Genomic DNA, 22,293 nt, shown 5'->3' with positions numbered 1-22,293 from the left:
TCCCTATTTGACACACAGGCCACAAAGTTAGCCCGGGTCTGATCTCCAGTTGTGCTTTTTTCTTAGTTTTTTCATTCTTTTTTAAACATCGTACCTGCCTCGGATATAGAGTGTTTGCACGAATACAGACCTTCACATGCTCTTTAATTATGGGACCCCTGTATTACTGATAGGCGAACGACAGGAGCCCCTGCTGCTTTAACTGGCCTTCGTCTTTCATTAATGTGATGTTTGAAGCACCGTTCGCATGGCACCGACCAAACAAACGTCCTGCCAGCGACGTCAGCAGAGGATCCTCAGGCCCGGTGTGGGGCTTTTACGAGCCGACCTGGCACGTCTTCCCCAGATGATGCATTTAATTGGCAAGCAAACATTTCCCTGGGTGCTAAAGTCGATGAGGCTGGCACACGTATGATGTCTGTGTGTTTTTTGAAGTCCTGCTTCACTTAGTAGTGATTCCACTGAGGCACATTTTCCTTACCAGTGCTTGGTGGATCCAAACTGCACATTTATCTTCTGTAAAGATTCTACTTAATCGAGCTACTCCCTCGTATTCCTTTAAAATGAACAGAAGGCTCTGGAAATCAATTGCAATTATCCAATTATGACTGGGTCTTGGTTGCTATGAACTAAATGTTGAACCAATGAAAAACCAACAACCAATTACTTGGATGCTTCATATTAATAAAGTTACACCAAAAAAAAAAGAAAACTCATGGTTCAATTTTTCCATGTTGTTCGTTTACCACAAGCTTGCATTCATAATTACATACAGCCTCACCTCAACTAAGCATGAAATGCAATTAGCAGTTAACGAGAAGGCCAACAACAGCGAAAACGTATGTTTTTGATGCCGTTGTTCACAGGCTTTCAAAAAATATTGGCTAAGCTGGAGGGCAGGTGTGCTATATATGATGGTTTTTTTTTTAATACAACCTTTAATACCAGAAATATGGGTGGTGCTGTGGCCTTTTGTTGTGTGTGGAACCTGCATGTTCTCTGCCCTTGGTTGCATGATCTTACTGTCCAGAAACATGTGTTTAGGTCAACTGATATCTCTCAGTTGCCCATAGTGCGTGATTTTGTTTGAGAATGTGTGCCCTATGATGAACTACTATCTTGTCCAGTGATAATTACTTGGCACAGATGGACGGATGTTACAGATGTGAACATGTTTAGCCTGAGCTGCCCAGTGCTATTCCAGCATGTCTGGTTGGGGCAGAATACAAGTCATTGTAATTATGTTTCTAATACAATAAACATTATTATTGCCCAAAACAGCTCTAACTATCAGGCACCATTTAAGCAATATGATTAATAGGCATGAGGCTGGGATGTCCAAAACAGCAGGACAGCAGGACACGTTCTGATTCCTGTTCCTTGAACATCTGCCAGCATTTTTCCTGACACTTCATATCTGAGTGTTAATGGGTTGCAGTTTTTTTTCCTGCAGAAGGCATTATGGTTAATGCGTTCTAAAATGCGGCAATGAGGTGCTGCTTGATACGAGTGAATGGCCGTAAAAGGTGAGCATCTGGAGAGGAACAGAGTTGGGAACGTGCTGCCCCCCCAGGCGAGCTAAGCTATGCAGGAGGGCCTGGCGCGCTGAGAGCCCATAACACGAAGATGCAGTTACGCTGTTCACACACTCTTTAAACATGATGGGCCTCTTTGTAATCCAACTTCTTTATTGCTGGACTAAGACTGTTTCTGCTCAGTTACATAATGCATGACATGGAACAAGAAATGATACATACAATCTAAAAGACCTACAATGAGACTTCGCAGGCTTTGTTATGCAGTGGATAGCAACTCAGATGTCCAAATTTGACTGGGTGAGGTTAATCAAAGGTTGTGGGTTTGAGTCTCACCAGAGTCTTGGGTTTTGGTAGGGAACCATCTGCTGTACTTTTTGACCCCACTAGGTGGAGCTCTCTGTACAAAAAAAATGGGCACAAAGCAAACCAAGAGCACCATCTAGTGGGGTCAAAAATACAGCAAATGGTTCATGAAGCATCATTTTCTCCATCACCAGGGTTTGGGGAAGGGGTGGCTCAGCATGTTAGGGTGCTGTGCTTATGGTCAGAAGGTTGCTGGCTTGAGTCTCAGAGTAAGCAAGGCCCTTAACACCAGTTTCTCCAGGGCTGGCTCACCATGCTTTCTTAATTATATGTTGCTTTGGATAAATTGCACTAATTGCACACAGTTAACAATCAGAAAGATCAGCAATGTGGCAATTGCTGTGAACCAAATCTCATTAAAAGCTGAAACCCTATTAAAGTCAGCACTCTGAAGTCTTCAGAATGACTCTCTCCTCTCTGCCAGCTTCCCAGAAGCCTGTGACGAGAAGTGCTGGCTGAAGACATCTTCAAAGGTGTTCCATGAGACCTAACAGACTATGAATGATCCATCCCCTGGCACTCCAGCTTTTCACTGCACTTAGTCCACATTGCAGAGTCGCAGACGTAACAGATGTCGACTCTGACAAAAAAATAACACTCGCCATATTTAGACGCGTGCCCAGTAAAAGCTTCTGTATCTGATGCTCAAGTAATTATTACAATACTACAATATCAGTTTAAAAATTAAATTTCATAATTATAAGCAATAATACAATTTTAATAAGAAATTACACTAACTAAAAAATTTTAAAATAAAGCAACATGCAATACATATGTCATTCCTCTACAGGCCTTCAGAGCAGCACCCTTTAGTAGATATTATGTGTATATTTAGTAGATATTGTTTACCTTTGAATCTCTTTAATATACGAGTTCCTCTGATTGATTTCAAGAGTAGCATTCAACTATCCAGCAAATTCAGCAGCCTTTGCTCCTGACATTGCAGGAAATTTTTTTAACGACAAATTTTTGATATTACTACAGCCACTGCGTATCAATCCATTCATGCATTTATGCATCACCACTATATTAATTTTATATAAAAATGATCATTAAACATAAATATTCATAAATTTCATGTTTCTGATTACATTCCAACCCTATGCTGGATAAGGAGCTGTTGAAGACGGGTGAATGATTGCATTTCATATATTCTGCGAATTATACAGTGTTCGCCTGTAATTGCATATGTGGTTGCCCTCTGCACTGGTATGGATAGGTACTGGGCAAAGTAATTAAAGTTTTTCATTAATGCAGTAGATTGTGAGATTTAAATTTTAATAGAAACTCTAGTTTTCCCTCTTGTCTAAAATGGCAGCATTGCGAACTGTGTAATTTGAGTGTTTAAGTGTATGGTGCACATCCCACCATAAATAATAGCGGAGCTATTATTATAATAGTGGATAAATAGCAGAGCTTAAAAGCCAGAAAATAAACTGCAATCTCAGCTGTAAGATGCCAACGTTCTATGGTACACTCTAGGTGCCCAGTTTGATATTCAGCATCCGTCTTTCATTAGAACCATAGTACCATAAAATTAAACATTTTAATTAGTATTTGCAAAATTGCAATAACCGCTTTCAAATCTTGCTGCACAATTTCACAGGATAGCAGGAGGCTGACGATGCATGGAAAATGACTAGTTAGATACAAAGCAGCCCACACTCATGATCCCCCTCTGACCTGTGTTGCACATTCCTGTCACATCCACTATCAATATTCAGATGCATATTTTATTTATGTATTTATATTTTACATTGCTAGCTAGTTTTTTCTTTACTTAATATTTTTATCTATAGTTAGTGGATACATCCATCCATCCATATACTGTAATTGCTTCTCGTATTCAGCATTGTAGGGGGCCCAGAGCCTGTCCCGGGGGCTACAGCCGCAAGGCAGGGAACAACCCAGGGTGGGGCGCCGACCCATCGCAGGGCACAGTCACCCACCATGCACTCATACAGACCTGGCACACCTGTGGGAAATTTGGTAACTCCAAATAACCTCAGCATGTTTTTGGACTGTGACATGCGAGGCAACAGCGCGAACCACTGCATCACCATACTGCCCCTCTATGGTGGAAATGTATATTTTATGTTCATCTATTGTGACATCTTGTTTTTTTTTTTTTTTGCAGCATCTGTCACAATGAACAAACTAAGAATTCCGTTGTGTAGACACTGCACATATACTAATATAATACATGAATCTTGAATGTGCTGAAAGTGACTGTGTGCTTGTATTTGCAAATAATACTCCGCAACACAGCACAGGACCAACTCCATCCAACATAAACGTGTGTGACGTACTGGCTGATTTATCACAAACACATTCACCATGTGCCGTGAGCAGCGAGCATACTGAGATGGTGTCACATGACTGATGGTACACCCCTTACTCTAACTTGGGACTAAAAGTTATACAGTGTTAATCACTTGACCAGTTGGATTCATTGAGGTCACCGTTGTGTCCTCACTCATCACGCACCTGGGGGTCAGCGGGACAATTACAATGACAACCGAGAGTCAAAGCGCAAGAATTGTGTTACTTAGTGACAATTACAGCTGTTCACCCAGAAACGACCTGTAGCAGACATGAGAAAAAAACTACCTTATATAAGGGATTAAAGCCAATGCCTTTGGACATTCATGGCGAAAGGACACTGTTTGTTATCTCCTAACAGCAGCCTTGAAGGGGAATGTGCGCAATGCTGAGCTTTGATAGCTTTCCTCTGCAAAAATCCATCCAAATTGGAGGTCAATGCATCAGACATACTTGCATTCTAAACAAAACAGTAGATGCTCCATTGCTCTGTTGGGTCAGGCTTGGTTCACCTCTGACTCTGCGATGTCTGTACATTTACTTTCACAGTACTGGCGGCCAACAGTTATCTGCAGTGGCTATAACTCAAGACTGGCAGCTGGCTGGGTTCTGTCTCTGGGGGTTAGAGGATCTGTGGCGTGACCCTGTGCCCGGGGGAACCTCAGAACCACAGCTACAGCAAGAGAACTCCAAAGTTCAGGAAATATGGGTGGTTTTTGATGTTTTCCACTGTGGAGCGCAGGGCTATAGAGTGAATACCAAGTGACCGTTCAACCCAATGGGAAGGCTTCAACTTTTATGAGCTTTAAAAAGGATAAGTAATAATAGACATGAGATTCGCTCCAAAGTTACGAGGTCAAATGGTAAAAACGCGGATCTGGTAAGCGTCAAGCTCGCCAGCAGCAGACACTCTCGAAGGGTCAGGAAACAAGGTCTTTGAAAAGAAGGGATAGAAGTTTTTATGAGCATGTTCCTCAGCTTCCTTCACTTCTCGTGGGGGGGGGGGGGGGGGGGTGTCCATGCTCTGTAACTGCACTTCTGAGCACTTTATCGGCCCTAACAGCTGGCGGCGGTGGTGGGCTGTACAATCAGGTCAAACATAGCCTTGAGGATGATACGCAGAACTCAACAAATGTTCTGCCAAACACATTGTTGGTTCAGGACACAACACCAGGAATCAATCTTTCTCTGCCCTCAACATCATCAAATACTAAATATTTGTGGAAAATCATTTCTAGGAAGATTCTGAGGACTTTAGTTTAAGTACAGTAAGACCACACTGCTGATCCTAGCCACACGCACAGCGACTCTTCAAATGCTTTTTCCGCTCGTGAAAAAGAAGAACATAAGAAATAGAAGAGTTGGATAATTGGAAAGCTGGAGAGGACGTGGCATTTGCTATGTCAAAGGGGAGCAGAGTTTCCAGCCTGTAGTACAGTTAGATATGGAAGGAGCAGGAGAGTGTGGACGGCTGGGCAGTTTAAGGGGGGTGTGAATGTACACGCTGCCAAGTCGGGGCAGCTCCTACACAACACCTGGCTCACCCATGTGACTCATCCCCCCCTCCGATAGTAATCACACAGTGCCATGCGGCATGGTGCATAAACTTTTATTTACAATCTAAATTTAAATTTTGTACAAAACACCCCTATTAATGTTCTTGCAAAAAACACAAATGAGCAAGCTTAAAAACATCCAATAGTTATAAAGAATGCAGAAGGTCGGTTTTCTACTCGAAGTTTGGATTCCAAAGAATGCTCTAGAAACAGAATTTTAAAAACAAATCCAGGTTACTATGGAAACTACAGGCTGTTGCATTCTTTTCTGTATCGTATCACGGTATTTTAAGACCATTTAAATAAACTACAGATTATATATCAAAAGGCACACAATACGAGTAAAACTAGGCTTCAGGTTACCAAAACTATAAAGAATATATACATTACAGACAGTCACAAAGCGAACACTATAAGGCTCAGAATCCAATGACCTTTTTTGGGTACTCACATTGATAAGAATTTCCAAAAATGACAATCAAACAGCAATTAAAATACAAAAGTTCACAAAAATATAGTGACAAATAGCTACACTTGTTTCTCTTTTTTAACACTATAAACCAGAAAATGTATATTACATATAAAAAGCAGATAGGTTATCTGAAGAGATGAAAACATTTCACACTTCAGAAGCGACATCTATAAAAACGGGGAGACAAAACAGTAACAAAAGAAACGTTCCCCATGCTGAATGATATCAGGTTGTAGCGATAAGAGCAGATATGCCGATAATAACTGCAGGAGCCGAGGCTGACTGGCAGTCTCTCCCGCCCCAACAGCCCCGACGTGAAGCAGGTCGTCAAAAAGCGGCAGGAACACTTTCACAGCGTCACACAAGGACTGCACACGGTCACGATTCAGGGGAGAGCGACGGCAAACTCGTGCGTTTTTTTTTTTTTTCTCCGTAGGCGGCTTGTTTCACAGAAATGAAAGAATCTCCAACCTCTTCTCATCCGAGTAAAGTCACATTATCAAAGCCCACTATTACAAAAAACCATACATTCTTTCTTTTTGAAATTCTGAAACAATTGGCATTAGACCTTACATATATATATTTTTTTTATTTATTGCACACAAAAAGGTCCAAATGAAGAACACAAATATTTCGGGCACTTATTTCCTTTTACTAAAAGTCTTACAGTATCACCATACAGCAGCATACGAGTGTATAAATAACTTGGTGCTAATATCAGACAAATTTAAAAGTTTTGAAGACAAGTAATTCGACAGCTCATTTCATTTCCCTTGTCTGTCATCTGAATGATGTACAAGTGTTTCGAATGCTTCTTCAGCCAGTAAGCTGCTAGTTGAGCAGAGCCAGCCGGTCTGAATGCATCATCACAACCACAGAGAAAGAAGGCATTGAACTGATGATTCAGAGAGAAATGTCAGGACTCCTTGCCCGCCAGGTTCGTTAATAATGAATGATGGTGGAAATAACATTAAGTACCACCGGAAAGTGTCAGTTTCTGAAGGGTGTACGTGCACCATGTCCCCTTGGGGGGGGGGGGGGGGCTCACAAACGATTGTTCGAAATGGCAGTTTTGCTTAACTTTACTGGACTGACCCGAAACTCTCATCACCCCACTGCATTTGCCTGCTGACAACGCAGGTCCAAGGGTTAGTGTTCATAGCCCACTTGGCAACGCGAGCGGACGTGTATTCGTGTGTACAGCGTATTTATAGACACGTTACGCTTTTTTTTGGTGTGTTTCTCTGGGCTGTGTTCAGTGATACTGGTAACCCCGAGAGTGAACCGAGGTGCGGGGGAGAGTGTTCCTCCGACGGGTGCTGGGAGGGACCCCCTCACTGTCGCTTTGATAAAGGTTCTCTGAGCTGGGGGGCACCTGCTTGGCACTTGAGCACAGTTCAGTCAGGCCATGCCCCCCCCTTAAAGGGAGGGTCGTTCGCATAGAGAGTCGCCTTGACCTTCAGGTGCTATTGTTAGCTTGAAGTTGGCTTCTCTTTAATTGAGATTTTTGGGAGGGAAAGACCCCTGGATAAAGCCCCCCCCCCCGCCAATCCTTGTGTCACACACCAATAAGGAGCATAATACATGATCATGAGCCATGTAAATATAAAGGCTATTTCAAGTTTCACCTAGAAAAAGGTTTTTAAACACTTACAGTATACTATATATATATATATATATATATATATATATATATATATATATATATACACATACACACATACATATATATATATATATTCTATATATAATGTAAGTGGTTCATATTCTTAGGGACGTTACACACATTCACACACATACGTACTCACACGATTAACATCAACTATCAACCATCGACAATATCAGTGTCAAACTATTCAAAACCTACAAGCAGTTGTTTGTAAGCAACACTAAAAACATAAGCCTAACTTAACTGTAAAAAAAAAAGCACTCATAGGATCCAGTTTGAAACTGCAAAAAGAAAAAGAAAACTCAAAAACCTTTTGTTGCTCTTGCCAGGATTTAAATCTCACCTTGGTGTTTTTTTTTACTTAAAATCACAGAGAACAAAATTCAGGCACTTTTCCATTGGTTGGGCAAGGGGTGGGGGCAGGGCTTCAGGCAGCGAAGGGGGAGGGGGAGGTGACGTGGGTCAATGGATAGTGAGCGAGGCCAGAGCCTCCATGCGGGAGCCTCCATCTTTGGGAGTCTCCGCAGAGCTGCCAGTGCTTGTCTTTGGCGCTTCCGACACTGTCTCCTCCTCCTCCACCTCCTCTTCGTCCTCCTCCACCTCCTTAGCGGCCAGGGCGCCCGGGGGGGCGAGAGAGAAGGCGCTCTCGCAGTTTTGGGTGGAGGAGACCTGGGAGATGACCGGCATCTGGACGGAGTTGCCTTCAAAACTTTGCTCCGCCAACTCGTACTGTCCCAGGGCCTCCTCCTGTACCTGGTTCAGGTAGTCGGGCACGAGGAAATCACTGGCGGCGGTGAGTGGGACCCGAGGGAGATGAAACAGAGGGAGGAGATACTGATTAAAGGGCGATGCACGTGGACCCCATCCTGCATCACCTTAGCTCCAAACTGCGGGTGGTTAATCAGGATACGACATTAGCGTTATTAATCAGACACCACTCCAGTTACAAGCACAATGCTCAAGTAATATTTTTGACGACATATCGCAGGAAAAAAACTAGGATTTCTTTACGGTGGATGGCATAAGAGGGACCATAATTCTTATGGAGGGGCCAACATTTTCATTAGCCAACGATACATCTTAAATCGGTGAGTGACAGGGGAGGAGGCACTCCGGGGACCAATCACCTTTCAGCTGGGCCCAATGCTCCGGTGGCCCCACCCCTGTGTATACGACTGGATATATTTAACCTATCAGAAGGACGTTACTGCACTCAGTCTCAGGAGTCTCCGTTTCTCAGCCTGGTGCTTGGGGACCCCCAGACAGTCTTCACTTTTGTAAAAAAAAAAGGAGCAAAAAAAGTGCAGCGTCTGAGGGACGCTGAAGACTGGGCTGCAGTTAATGGTCAGCTTGAGACCAGCCTCTCTATGATCTCTCTGGGGGTGGACAATGAACAATAAAAAATATACTTCTGTGAGAGGCCCGAAGGCACTAAGCGGTTCAATCTGTGCTTTTCAAGCCAAAAAAAATTAATAAATAACTGATGCAGGATGCCTGTCAAGCATGAAAATTATAATCTTTGCTTGATGATGTGCCAGACTGAGCTGGTTGCTGACATGTGGGGATCTTAAAGCTTAAAACAATCCCTCTCTCTTATCTCCACTGGCTGCAGAATTTGCTGAAAGGTTTCCATTTTGTTTGTAAGCAAATTCCAAAGGCTCCCAGCCATAGCATGGCTTTTTGGGATGCCCAACTGCAGCATGACAATCACAGTGGGAAACGTGATAAAATAATAGAAATGCAAAATTGCCAAGCTTTTGTCCATCGTGTGTGTGTCCCTGGGTTAGGATTAGAAACCATAAAACACTCCCTGAGATGTCTGATGGAAACATGGGCACACACTTTGTGATTTGCTTTATTCACAGTTGGTACTGGCAGGTAAACGCATTGACTGTAGGAAAGTGTAAAAACTGGCCTAAAATAATTCAGATTCAACTTTTCATTTCTCTGTGCAGAAGTGTCACATTTAAATACATATTTCTTGCAAAAACAGCATTGAAATTAAAGTCAAGATTTCAATGCTTCGACCAAAAATATTGTTCAATTTCAATGTCAATTTTATCATAGAAGCCTACAAGTCCCTCCACTAAACTAGGAACTGAAATAAAGGTTGAAGTTTTTCAGGAAATTTGTAGCGAAATCCCATAATCAATGGTGGACAGATGCTTTGGAAATTAAAGTGATTTCCCCACTCATCCGGTCAGTGGGAACCTCAATGGCCAGATCTCAAAAAACATACAAGATAATGACTTGAAATTTTTTGTCTCTTTATTCGGTATCCAAATAAAACACTGACTTATTAAAGCCAAATTTTACCTCCCGGTACCTATTCACAGCTTATAAGAGGGAAACCAGCCGAATACTTCCCATAATGCCTGCCCTTTAATGCACTCCCATAATCCAATGAGCCCCGGTCCTCTCGACTTCAGATATTAAAACGCAATTATGTGCAACAGAATACGGAATTAGCAGGTTGCTGGTAACTCCCAAAACCACCTTAAATGACACGGATGACAAAAAAAGGAGAGCGGCTTCAATAAAGAGCGATTGGTGTAAGATACTTGAATGCCGAGTAAGAATCTGGCTACAGGGAGCTGTTCTAGATTATGCCAGCAGAAGTGCAATCGGCCCTGAGGATGATGCAATGCCAGGCAAGCAAAGCTAAGCAGCACTGTGTTTCACGAAGGGGCCTCATCTGGCTGGCGGGTCTCTCAGCTATTGGATTCGTTCATTGCTGATTTGAAGCAGGTTTATAAAAACGGTAGCAGAAGGATGCCCTGATCTTTCAGGGCCAGCCGAGCCGATTCCGGGCAGGAGAGGCGTTCTACACTTCTATGCCTAATCAATTTACAGAAAAAAACATTTGGATCTTTTTGCTCATTCAGTATATTAACCTACATCAATTTCTCTGTGAATTCTTTACCAGTGTTTTTACCTTTCACACATCACACTAAACAGCCTTGAAGACTTATTTAGGTCTGCAAAAATCACCCCTGGACCAACTCAGGAAGTAGGAAGGGTATTTGTACACTATTTATATACCCAAACATTGCAGGAAAAACAAACCCCTGCCAAATTTACCATGAAAAAAACACATTAGCATCAAATGAAAACCACAGATTTAAACAGTTTAGAGCAGGGGTGTCAAACTCCAGTCCTGGGGAGACAGAGCCCTGTGTAGCTTAGTTCTTTCCCTGTTCCACCACAAATGTTTCAGCTCAAGTGCGATGTGGTAATTAGGGGAAACCCAAAAATGTGCAGGGCTCCGGCCCCCCAGGACTGGAGTTTGACACCCCTGGTTTACAGTCATCAGTCATTAATAAAACTCTATGCAATACTGCATGATACAGGACTTAGTGAACAGAGATGCTAACGATAATGATGCCCCATTGCTGATGTTAAGGTTAGATACCAGGGCTCTAAAATCAGAAGGAAAGCAATTAGAATAACCTTCCAGTCCTACACCTTTACCACTCCGCCACCTGCTGGCAGAGCACTAACAGATCATGTGTAAGTATGCTACTAAATATCTGGACATGCCTGTACAGTGACAGAGAGTGCGAGTGTTAAATGAGGCCCGATGTTTGACCTAGTGCAGTACGTGTGTGTGTGTTGGGGGAGGTTGACAGAAGGGGTGGGGGGGGGGGGGATTTTAACAAACTCCTCACCTGCTCTGGAAGTAGTTTGCTAGCTCTGACGCCTCATGGTTCAGACTCCTCAGGTGTACGATTAAATTGCCGGAGTTGGTAAACATGGCGCCGCACGTTTTGCACTCGTAAATCCGCGGCTTGCGGATCATGTGGCGGGACACCCTCATGTGGTGTTTATATTCACCGAAGGAAGTGAAAGTGGCGCTACAGATCTGGCACCGGAAACAGCGTTTACCTTCGTGCTTCAGACGGTGCATCTTAAGCGAGTAGGCCCTTGTGAATTTTTTCCCACAGCGATCACACTGGAAGGGCTTAATGCCTGCGGGACAGGGAGAGCGAAGGGTGGGGTGTCAGCGGCTGGCGTATCTGGCTCAGAGCTCCTCCGGCGGGGACGTCCTCTTCCAGACGCGAGCCACCTACGGGTCATTCTCACTAACTCATTACCACAACCTACTGATTCTCTCGCATTTTTAAAATCAGAATGGGACCCAAAACCTCCCAGCCAGCAAAATCAACTGAGGGGACCCCCTCCCTGGCAAATTCTATCTACCATGGGACCCAAATTTCTTCATATTCGAAGTGCCTCCCCGAGTCTGGGGCCTAACGTGACATTTTGTGAGGGGGGCCATAATTTCTAACTATGCTCCTGTAAATTACACAACTTCATTGTTGAATCTGTCAATTTTGCTACTGGGGTAGTTATTCAATTTCATAATATTACAATTTATTACTATAATAAACAAGTCTTTCAAAAATCCAAAAGATTTTCATTACAGAGATAATGAAAAAAGTGACAAAGCTAACAAAAAGAAATTGAGCAGCATACAAATTGCTTGCATATTGTGGGTTACATGCAATAACGATGAAAAATTTAAAAACACTTTAAATCTTATTTGAGCTCAGAACTGTTACGGTAATGAGATTTGTGGGGGAACACGGTGAAAAAAAAAAAAATTAAATCAGAGCAACATATGACAATTTTAAAATAGCTAAAAAGTTAAGGTGACGGCAAGTCCTCTACGCAAACAAAAAAAAACACTGCATTTCATTGTAACTTTTTTTTCACAAAAAATTCTCAAGTTTGTGAGAATGACCCTTATGCACTCAAGTCCACAACAGCTTCAACTTAACAAACCCTGTAATCTAAAACAGGGTTCACTAGACCTAAAATGGTACTGGAATGCCAGGAGCCACATAAGCACTAACACACCCTGCGGAACCTGGGCTCAGATCCCACAGATTCTGCTAAACCCCTCAGACTTACTGAGAAATATTTAACTGATGTCCCAGAATGTTTTTTAACACCACGCCTCCTAAACCTGCCTCCCAATGCTGGTAAATAAAACGGCGAATCAGAATCAGACAAGTGACAAGCGCACATCCCTCGCCTCCTCTGATAGGCTGAGTCGACTTCCCACCTACCTGAGTGGATAAGCATGTGCTGTTTCAGGTTCTGGATGCGCGTAAACCTGACCCCACATGTGGGACACTGAAACGGCCTGTCTGGGCCATTGGTTCCGGGCCTGGTGGAGGGGCTTATGTACAGGTGATAGGGGTACTGAACATTCTCTAACCTGCGGGAATAGAGACAGGGAGGGGGGGGGGGGGGTGTTACTGCAGCGTCAGTTTTGCCCGAGAAGCACTATGCTCTTCCATACAGCCTGAGCCATTTAATGACTCATGGTGTCTTTCCCAAATGTTTCAAGGATTCCCTGCAGGATATCGGTGGATGTTTGAGAAAAGGCTGGCAAGCCATGGGGGAGGCTGAGCCCAATACATTTATAGAAAAACCTAAGAATTATATACATTGTATATCCAGTTATTTGAAATGTGAAGAAACCCGCAAACACATAAAGAGCATGCAAACTCCACGCATACCAAGCAGAGGCAGGATTCGAACCCTCAACCCTAGACTCTCAACCCAACACTGCTACCCAAACATACCGGCCATATTGATAGCGATTTTTAACGGTCTTATAAAGATCTGCTACCATTGTGTTCTATTCACTATAATACTGCGAGTAAATCATACCTCTTCTTTTAACGGAGCCATTCCTCAGAGCTATAGCTCACTGCTCAAACACTAATCCAAAAACATTGTTAGCTAATTCGGGATCCTCGTTATCATAAGAGAATGTATGAAAATTACTTCACAGCGTAGCTATGCAATAATCTATGGTAAACCATGTACGACTTAACTGAGGATTACATGCTGTGTGATTACCACACCAGACCGGCCCTTCTAAACAAACAGCGTGCTCGTTCTATCCTACATCGCGGACGAAAGACTGAAATGGCACATGTCCCTCACCAGCCGCTACGCGACAGCCTGGCCGTGCTCGAATTCCCTTTTGTTTAGCCAACAGCGGGATCCTCGCTAGCTTTGCGCCAGACGAAACTGCAAACGCATCCACCTACTCACACGGGGATATTTTTTATTCCGTAACCGAGCCAGAGAAATGCAAACAAATACACAGTGATACACCGGCTAAGGAAAAGCTCCTTGGTGGCACCGGCTTTCGCTTGACGTTTGGTCGGTATGGGTGAGAGAGAGAAAGGAGATGGGGAGCGAAGCCTGGAATATTACCTCTCATCATCTTCTGCGTGGCCGCTGGCGTTGGACGTGCCCTGAATGGAAGGCAAGCCCTCCGCGACACCCTCATCTATGGAACCTTGGATAAAAAATGAACAAGGAGAAGCTTTTCATTGATATGCGCTTATTTCTCTGACGGTGCTTTCCTCAACACATGTTAAGGGGCCTCAACTTGCCCACATATCCCCTTGACATTATCTATTACTATGCCATGCTCCAGACTCTAGCAACCAATGAATAAGTAACTAACTGAAGAGCAAATTTCCAAAACTCACTCAGTCCACAACACGTTTTCAAGAAAATTTCTGTGAATTTAGAGAATTCTAAAGTTCTTCATTGGATTAAATGAGGACTGACTGAGTTTTGGTTCCCAATACTGTAACATATGTTGAGTAAGCCCCGATTTTAGGCCTCATCACAGAAAAAACAAAAAATGGACTGGCAGGAGAATCTGCTCTTGAAAATGAATGTGCACTCAGACTGGTGTCAAAGTTAGAGGAGAAGGACACACACCTATGGAGGAGGACTGGGGGCTGATTAAAAGGTCCTCCTGGACCTGTTCACTGCCGGGGACGGTCTGCTGGTCGCTGAGGGAGCTGTGAGAGGCGCTGACGGGCTGTGATGCTTCCTCGTGAGCCTCTTCATCACTGAGCCGCTCCACTTTGACGCGAACGTCCTCCTCTCCCGCCAGTGGAGATGCCGCCACCACCGTCTTGGGCCCTTCGCAGGCCAGGTAGTCGGGCAGGCCGCGGGCCACGTCGGTGGCAGAGGCGCCTTGTTCCAACCCGTGGGGGCTCCCCGGCACCTTGGGTTTCTCCGACTGGAACCGGCGGTCCACGCCGAAGGGGAAGGTCCAGGGGAAGGCCAGGGAGGAGTCCACCGGCTGCACGCCGGCGTCTGGGAACGAGGACGGGTGCGGCACCTGTGGCGAGGCGGCCTGCGAGGCAGGGCACTTCAGCGGGCTCTCAGGAGACATGACGATGAAGCTTTTGCGCTTGCGGCGGGACTCGCGGCACACGGGGATGGCGCGCTCCATCACGCTGCACTCGGATGACACTGGCGAAAGGCTGCCGTCTTGCGGCGTCGGCGTGCAGCCGGCAGCGTCCTCCGGTGTGGCGTCCGGTGCCTTCTCCTGCGCCGCGCCCCCACCACCGCCGCTGGCGTTCCACAGGATGCTCGACTTCATGAACTCGGAGCATGTGCTGGCGACGGCAAACATCTGCATGTAGCTGGCGGCGGCCAGCACATCGATGATGTTCTCCGTGTTGATGGAGAGCGTGGAGGTGTAGGCGTACTCTAGCAGCGGCGTGAAGCCGCTCACCGTCACGTGATGAAGGTCCAGCACCACCTTGTCGTCGTTGTCTGGGCGGCCCACCAGCTTGCTGCGCAGGAACTCGCTGCAGCAGGCCAGCACCACCTTGTGCGCCAGGAAGAGCTTGTCCTGCACCCGGATGGTGACGTCGCAGAAGTGGCCCTCGTTTCGTAGGGCATTGAGCTTCTCCAGCATCTCCTGACTGTGGGTGGCTGAACTGTGGGTGAACGTTTTCACGCCCATTTCTGAGGTCCTCTCTACAGAGATGCAGCAACACTGATTATCTATTTAAAAAAAGACAAAGGATGACGCTAATTAGAGGTAAATATCGATGAATTGTTTATTTTTACAGAAATAATAGTGCTACTGCTGACTGAAACACAAAAAATGGGCTGTCTCATCATGACAGGCAACAAAGCTTGTCGACTTTATTGTGTAGAGGGACTCACTTTTACAGATTAAATGGATCGATGTGACAGAAAGCGTGTGTTCTGCAGAAACATCTTTATATACATCAAGTGACCACGCCTCCATAAGCATGCAAAAACAAATAATGAATTACACGAAACATAGCGGCATTTCAGTCACCCTTGTTATATAGGAGCTCACGATTTACACAGTAAATCAAATCCACAGCAGCCAAGGCCCAGCTCAACAAGAAAACAGCAAATCGACAAAGAGACAAAGAAGGGCACAACTCTGAGTTGAAAAGGAGCCGTCACAATTGGTGATGGACAGTGACAACCACCAGTGGCAGCGTTTACCAACACTCAAACCATGTACTTGCGTGAGGCCCCAGATGTTTAGGGCCCCCCTGTTGGCCACAAACAGTCATTACACTAAAGGGGGCCCCAAAGTGAGTTTTTGAGAGGGGCCCCAGAAAATACAAACCCGCCGCATACAACTGTGCCAAGCTATGAAAGAGGGACAGACTCGGCACCATGGTTTACAATGGGAAGCCCAGTCTGACCAGAAAAGAATGGTCGAATCAGTTAGGGAAGTGGGCCGGGTCTTCTGTCAAACCCAGAAAGCACGGCAAGCTCTCGCAAGATCACCTCGTCAAAGCATCAGCCCTACTGTAAGGAACATGCTCCACAAGATGGTCACAGAGACAGCCTTCTTTGAGTGTGGTGCCGTACTTCTCCAGAACTTCCTGATGCGTGTGGGGAGGAACTGTGGCCGCTTTTCCTGAAACCTAAAATTTTATTGTGGAAACAGGCAGGTTCCTTTATATTTCATCTTCAGTAATCTTCAAACGAAAGCTGGTCATAGACGTTTGGTGTGACGTTAAGACACTTAACAGATTCACTGGATTCAATGAACAAATTGCAAGCAATGGCAAAGATAGTTCAAGTTCAAACAGCAACATGTGAGAACTCATTGTTTATTATAAGGGATTCATACACTCACTGGTCACTTTAGTTACTCTTTGCTAGTACGGCATTGGGCCCCTCCTTTGCCTTCAGAACTGTCTTAATTCTTCATGCCATAGATTCAGCAAGCTGCCTGAAACATTCCTCAGAGACTTTGGTCCATGTTGGCATGATAGCATCACACAGTTACTGCAGATTTGTCTGCTGCACCTTCACGATGCGAACCTCCCGTTCTACCACATCCCATAGGTGCTCTGTTGGATTGAGATCTGGTGGCTGTGGCGGCCATTTGAGTACAGTGAACCCATTGTCTGACCAAGCAACATTTTTCCAATCTTCCATTGTCCAATTTTAGTGAGCCTTTTCCAACTGTAGCTGCAGTTTCCTGTTCTGAGCTGACAAGAGTGGCACACAGTGTGGTCTTCTGCCGCAGTAGCCCATCTGTTTCAAGGCTTGACGTGTTGTGCATTCAGAGATGCTCTTCTGCATAACTTGGTTGTACCGAGTGATTACTGAAGTAACTTTTGCTTTTCCATCAGCTTTAACTAGTCTGGCCATTCTTCTCTGACCTCCTCCATCAACAAGGCATTTACAGTTAGAGAACCGCCAATCACTGGATATTTTGTCTTTTTTGGCCCATTCTCTGTACAATCCTAGAGATGGCACCAACAACCATGCCACATTCGATTACCTTTCTTCCCAATTCTGGTGTTTGATGTGAACATTATCTGAAGGTCCTGATTTGTACTTGCATTGTGTCCGATTTTATACCTTGTGCTGCTGACATATGACTGCCTGATTACACATTTGGTTTGAGCAATTCAACAGGTGTACCTAGTAAAGCAGCCAGTGAGTGTACATCCATTTGCTGAAGATCGTAATCATAAACAGCAATCAGTAAACATGTTTTAGAGACTCTCCACTGCATACTTTTGTTGCTTCATCAGTGGCAGAGTGGAAGCCATTTCCGTTCATCTTTGCCAGTGTGCAAGAAAATGTCCATATTGGGCTGTGCTCTCACACACCGCAGACAGACGTTTAGTGTTCTGTTTACGCAAGACTAACAATGGGGGCTCAGCAGAGCAGATAATACAGACAAGTGAAGTTTCATGAAAGTAGTAGCAGGCAGCACAGCAATAATGAGCGCAGACTTGCCATGCTGTACTGGAGCCTTCTAGAAGCTACTTAACCTGAACCGCCTCATTAAAACACCAGTGAAATAGGCAGGCAAAATAGCGGGTTGCCCTGGTATTGGCTAAGCAGTAAAATACCAGTCATAAACTAGCCAGTGAGGAATGAACAGTGACAGCCAGAGAGAATCATTATGTGACAGCCAAACAGGACGGGGGTCTTCAAAGCCCCAACTATGGCTGCCTCACCAAATGTGTCACTTCCTCTTAAAGGTACTTTGCCTCCCATGGATCACCCTCCCTCCAGGACCACTCTCAGGGAAGATCAACCACAAAGAAACAGAATAAAATACATAAAATTCTCTTCAGTGAAATATCAAGCTGATTTTGGCTCTTACTCCCTGACAGGTAAATAATGCAGCCAGAACAGGTCCCTCCCACCCAAAGAGAACACCAATGGCAATGCAGCCTTGGATTCTAACTGGACCACCTTACACATGTCCAACATTTCCAGGAGGAAATCAGCGTGCTGCTTATTTGTGACAAGGCAGCCATACCTACAAATACAGCCATAGTTGCAACATCATCACTCAAGAAACATTCATTTCTGATATCAGTGTGCCTGTTAAAACAAACTATATAAATAGGAAAACATTTAAAATATACCTGTTGTGTTATAGAAAAACACAATTGCATATAGGACTTCAAGTCTGACTGTTCTGGTCGCAATCAAAACAAAGAGTACAATATAAAAGAGTTGTCTATCACCTGCGGTCACCGTCTCCCAAAATAATACCGGATACCCAACCACACAACAGATGGTGTGATGCCAGAATATGAGACAACCAAATTTACCTAAATAATAAAGAAAAATGGCCTTGAGTTCACAAAAAAAATTTAAAGTAAGTTTGACAACACGATCATGAGAAGCGGACTGATGTTACCCAGGAAAAGAGGCAAGGAAAGTATGTGATAAGCTCATGGAAGGGCAAAGCAAAACTGGAGATCCCCACTTAGACAGAATCTGCTGTAAGAAAACACAATAGACACCTGTTGTCTGCTCTGCCCACTACCAGCTCCAGAATCCTCAAAATAACTTTGCATCACACCAAAGCGTCATTAATAACGACGGGACGACTTCAGGACAGAAACAGTGAAACCAACACTTTTATGGACAAAACAAAATAGTGAAACCGTGCCTTTTATGGTCAAATAATGAAATTGAGATCTGCATCATCCGATTTGATTCTCGGGGGGGGGGGGGGGGAGTCAAATCAGCGGCAGAGATGGATGACCGCCCTCCCAATCCACTTACACTCCTGTTTCTCCGGGTGCCTAAAGTCACAGAGCTGATCACTGAATCAGCAGCGCATGTCTATGACGGGAAAAAATTCCTTCCCAACTGAAACCAGCCCCCTTGCCCACAAAAGGACAGGGGCTATGTCTGGCGGCTGCCTCGACACGGAGCTTATTCCCAAAGAAAAACAAGTGACAACTTGGCAAAGACCCCTCTCGCTCTGCCTCCGATTGTGGATGACGACCCCGGGTCGCCCAGAGAATCTCTCCGTCTCTGCGACCGGAGCTGGCTGAGCCTAAGATGCCGTCGTCGCTGCTTTTTTCCCGCTGGGTAATTTCTCCCATCTTTGTTTCAGGGTGCCAGTTATAAAAACGTTACTGTGTTGGTTTTTCTCCCCCTCCTCCGTTCTGTAGGCTAGACTGGTTTAGTGTATTACCAGATTAAGAGAAGTTCCCCTGGGCCTGAGGGGGAAAAAAAAAGGCACACAAAATAAAATAGCAATTTTCTGGCTGCATTCCTTGATACGCTAGTAGCAATACACAGGGGGTTAGAGTAAAAATTATATACCCCCCCCCCCACTACCTGCTATGGATTGGTAATTTTAGCAATCCACTGAGAAATTTAACAATCCTGTACGGCAAGTTGAAAATCCTATTTTTTTTTATTACACTGGAGAATGTGAGAATACACCTATACAACCAAAAATAACATACTACACGCCTTGAATTATGTAGAAATAGAAAGGCTATTGTAGGTACATAGCCAATAAATAAAAAGCCAAGTCTACCTGCTACAATCTGCTTGCTACTCAATGATAATGACAATGACCCTATTCCTAACTTAAGACCTCGACATCGCTGACATTACTTTACAGATCTCTCTCTTAGGTAGCAGACACAACAGTTATTTGGGGAATTCCTGTGGAAACTGTGCCATTAAACACCACTAGTATGATGTCAGCCAGCTACGTCCAGTCAGGCAAAGTGTACGGCTCTACCCTCTCTGAGGGGAAATGGTGCATGTTTAAGATAAACGGAACAGTCCTGGTTAAGATAGAAAAGTCCGAATAAAACAAAGATGGAACGGTCCATGCTGAATGGAACAGGCCATGTAAAATGGAAACAGGGCGGAAATGGCAATGGTACAATCCAGGCTGTGAGGAACATGCCAATACCGAACAGAGAAGTCTATTACTGAATGGAACAGGCTCCCACTGGATGGAATGGATGATGTCAAATGGAAAATGAACGGTCCGAGTTGAAAGTAAACAGAGGAGCTCTGAAGGAAAAGATCCCTGTTAAAAGGAATGAACCAACACTGAACAGAACAGCTCACGTTAAGAGGGAAGGAGCATTTCACATTAACTGTCAACGGGCCAGGGTTAAATGGAAATAGAGTGGGAGGCGGTCATCGTAAACGGTCTGGCGCTAAATTGGAACGGTACAGTCCTTGTTAATGATAAACATTCCAGCGCTGACTTACAACAGTACAGTTCACGTTAACCATACATGGCCCAGATCTGACTGGAATCACTATGGTCCAGGTTAACCACACACGTGACAACCCTAACTGTAAACGGACTAGCGATGACTGAAAACCACACAATCCAGGTTAGACACAGACATGACAGCACAGACTATAAACGGACCAGCTATGACTGAAAACCATACGACCCAGGTTAAACACAGACGTGACAGCATTGCATTGACTGTAAACGGGCCGCCTTTGACTATAAAGCGTACGGTTCACTGTGACCATAAACGTGGCAGCCCTGCCTGGAAACAGCGTAGTTCACGTTAACTATAATGGAAGTTTAAGTTCAAATGGAAACCAAGACCCACTTTAACCGGAAACGAGGCGGCTGTGACCGTAAAGGCTGACCGTAAGCGGCGCGACTCCGGGCAGCACGGAGACCTAGCCGCTGTACTCGGAGGCAGCTTCGGGGGGCGGGGTTCTCAGCACAGCCCCCTTCCACTTTGTTTACAGTGCCTTTAACGCGCAGCTACGGCCGCACGGGGCATTTTTAATAAGCGAGAAAAAAAAAAACAAAAACACAGCAATTACTGACTAGCGCACTTCGGGAACTCTTGCTTTCTCCCGTAAAACGGGAGTGCAGCTGGATCTCAGACGTTATAAGGACCGCGGCGCACTTAGCCAGTTAGCCGCCACCGACGGAATGTTTACATCCGGCCGGGTGTCTTTAAGTTCACGCCAAGCAAAAACGCTGATAGCGACTCCAGAAAACCGTCACCCGCTCTGCCAAGCCCGGCCGGCCGGCCAGCCGCGGCCGCGCGTCCCCCCGGGGGGGGGGTCTCTCTCCGCCGACACTTCGCTAGCTACCTAGCCGCTGACAGACGCCTAGTAATGTCGCGAGGCAGCCACGAAATATGACAAATAACAGACAGCGGTCGGTGCCGAGACGTCCGCCGTTAGACTGATACGAGGCTTCGCGATATTTACCTCCAATTAAAAAAAAGAGAAAGAGAAGAAGGAAGAAATGAGATCCGGCCTGCCGCTGGACCGAGCGCCCGGGGAGGGGGTCTGCCGACTCGGCTGTGAAGGCGGGCGTATAGCTAACGTTAGCACGCAGGCTCCGCGCTGCTTTCTCCCCCGCCGATCAAACTCCCATTTCCAGCCGCGGCACCTTCGCTGCTACAGCTCCCACGTAAATATGCACGAATGGGCGGCCGACTGTTGGCAGAAGGGGGGAAGAAAAGTTTATTTCCACCCTTTCCCGTCTCGTCTTTCTTCTTTGTCCCTTCTACTGGTATTTTTTTGCACTTTATTTTTGTCCCACAATGCAATGCGCCTCACAGTCCAGTACCAACGCGCACCGCAGGCAACCAGTCCGGAAAGTAACTGTGAATATGATGTATCTCTAATTATACCTGCAGCTCTACAGTCATACTGCCGCGTCGTGCCACACGATGACATTAACAATAACGCGAGTACAACTGGTGCCCGGTCTTTACAAATCAGCGCTTCTGTTAGTTTACATACATGCTCTTTTAAGGTGCA

General features: G+C 45.1%; 1 protein-coding gene across 5 annotated transcripts; it reads right to left on the bottom strand.

Annotated features, from left to right (window-relative positions):
• Positions 1 to 5,816: 5,816 nt before the first annotated feature.
• zbtb44 (zinc finger and BTB domain containing 44) lies at positions 5,817 to 22,114 on the bottom strand. 5 transcript variants are annotated; one of them, XM_023816291.2, is made up of 6 exons: positions 21,736 to 22,114; positions 14,677 to 15,759; positions 14,158 to 14,242; positions 12,993 to 13,144; positions 11,589 to 11,889; positions 5,817 to 8,704 (listed from the first exon to the last, which is right to left on the bottom strand). In XM_023816291.2, exons 2-6 carry the CDS (start codon positions 15,716 to 15,718, stop codon positions 8,383 to 8,385), a joined length of 1,902 nt encoding a protein of 633 aa, XP_023672059.1. In that variant the 5' UTR covers positions 15,719 to 15,759; positions 21,736 to 22,114; the 3' UTR covers positions 5,817 to 8,382. The 5 variants fall into 5 exon arrangements, with proteins under 5 accessions (XP_023672059.1, XP_023672060.1, XP_023672061.1 ...); XM_023816292.2 differs by having other exon boundaries at positions 21,854 to 22,114; XM_023816293.2 differs by lacking the exon at positions 21,736 to 22,114 and adding an exon at positions 21,117 to 21,711.
• Positions 22,115 to 22,293: the final 179 nt, after the last annotated feature.

Source organism: Paramormyrops kingsleyae, chromosome 18 (assembly GCF_048594095.1).
Source record: "Paramormyrops kingsleyae isolate MSU_618 chromosome 18, PKINGS_0.4, whole genome shotgun sequence".
In the NCBI taxonomy this organism is placed as follows: Eukaryota; Metazoa; Chordata; class Actinopteri; order Osteoglossiformes; family Mormyridae; genus Paramormyrops; species Paramormyrops kingsleyae.
The sequence above is the reverse complement of the archived record's forward strand: the minus strand, read 5'-3'. Positions and strand labels throughout refer to the sequence as shown.

Bases quoted from the DNA above. Each gene is read 5' to 3' on its own strand.
- zbtb44 (XM_023816290.2), bottom strand. From the start codon at position 16,015: ATGCTTATGGAGGCGTGGTCACTTGATGTATATAAAGATGTTTCTGCA. The intron at 13,145-14,157 runs GTAATATTCCAG...CTATTCCCGCAG, and splicing joins CACGCAGAAGATGATGAGAG to GTTAGAGAATGTTCAGTACC. The intron at 8,705-11,588 runs GTGAGGAGTTTG...CACCGCCGCCAG, and splicing joins GCAAACTACTTCCAGAGCAG to TGATTTCCTCGTGCCCGACT.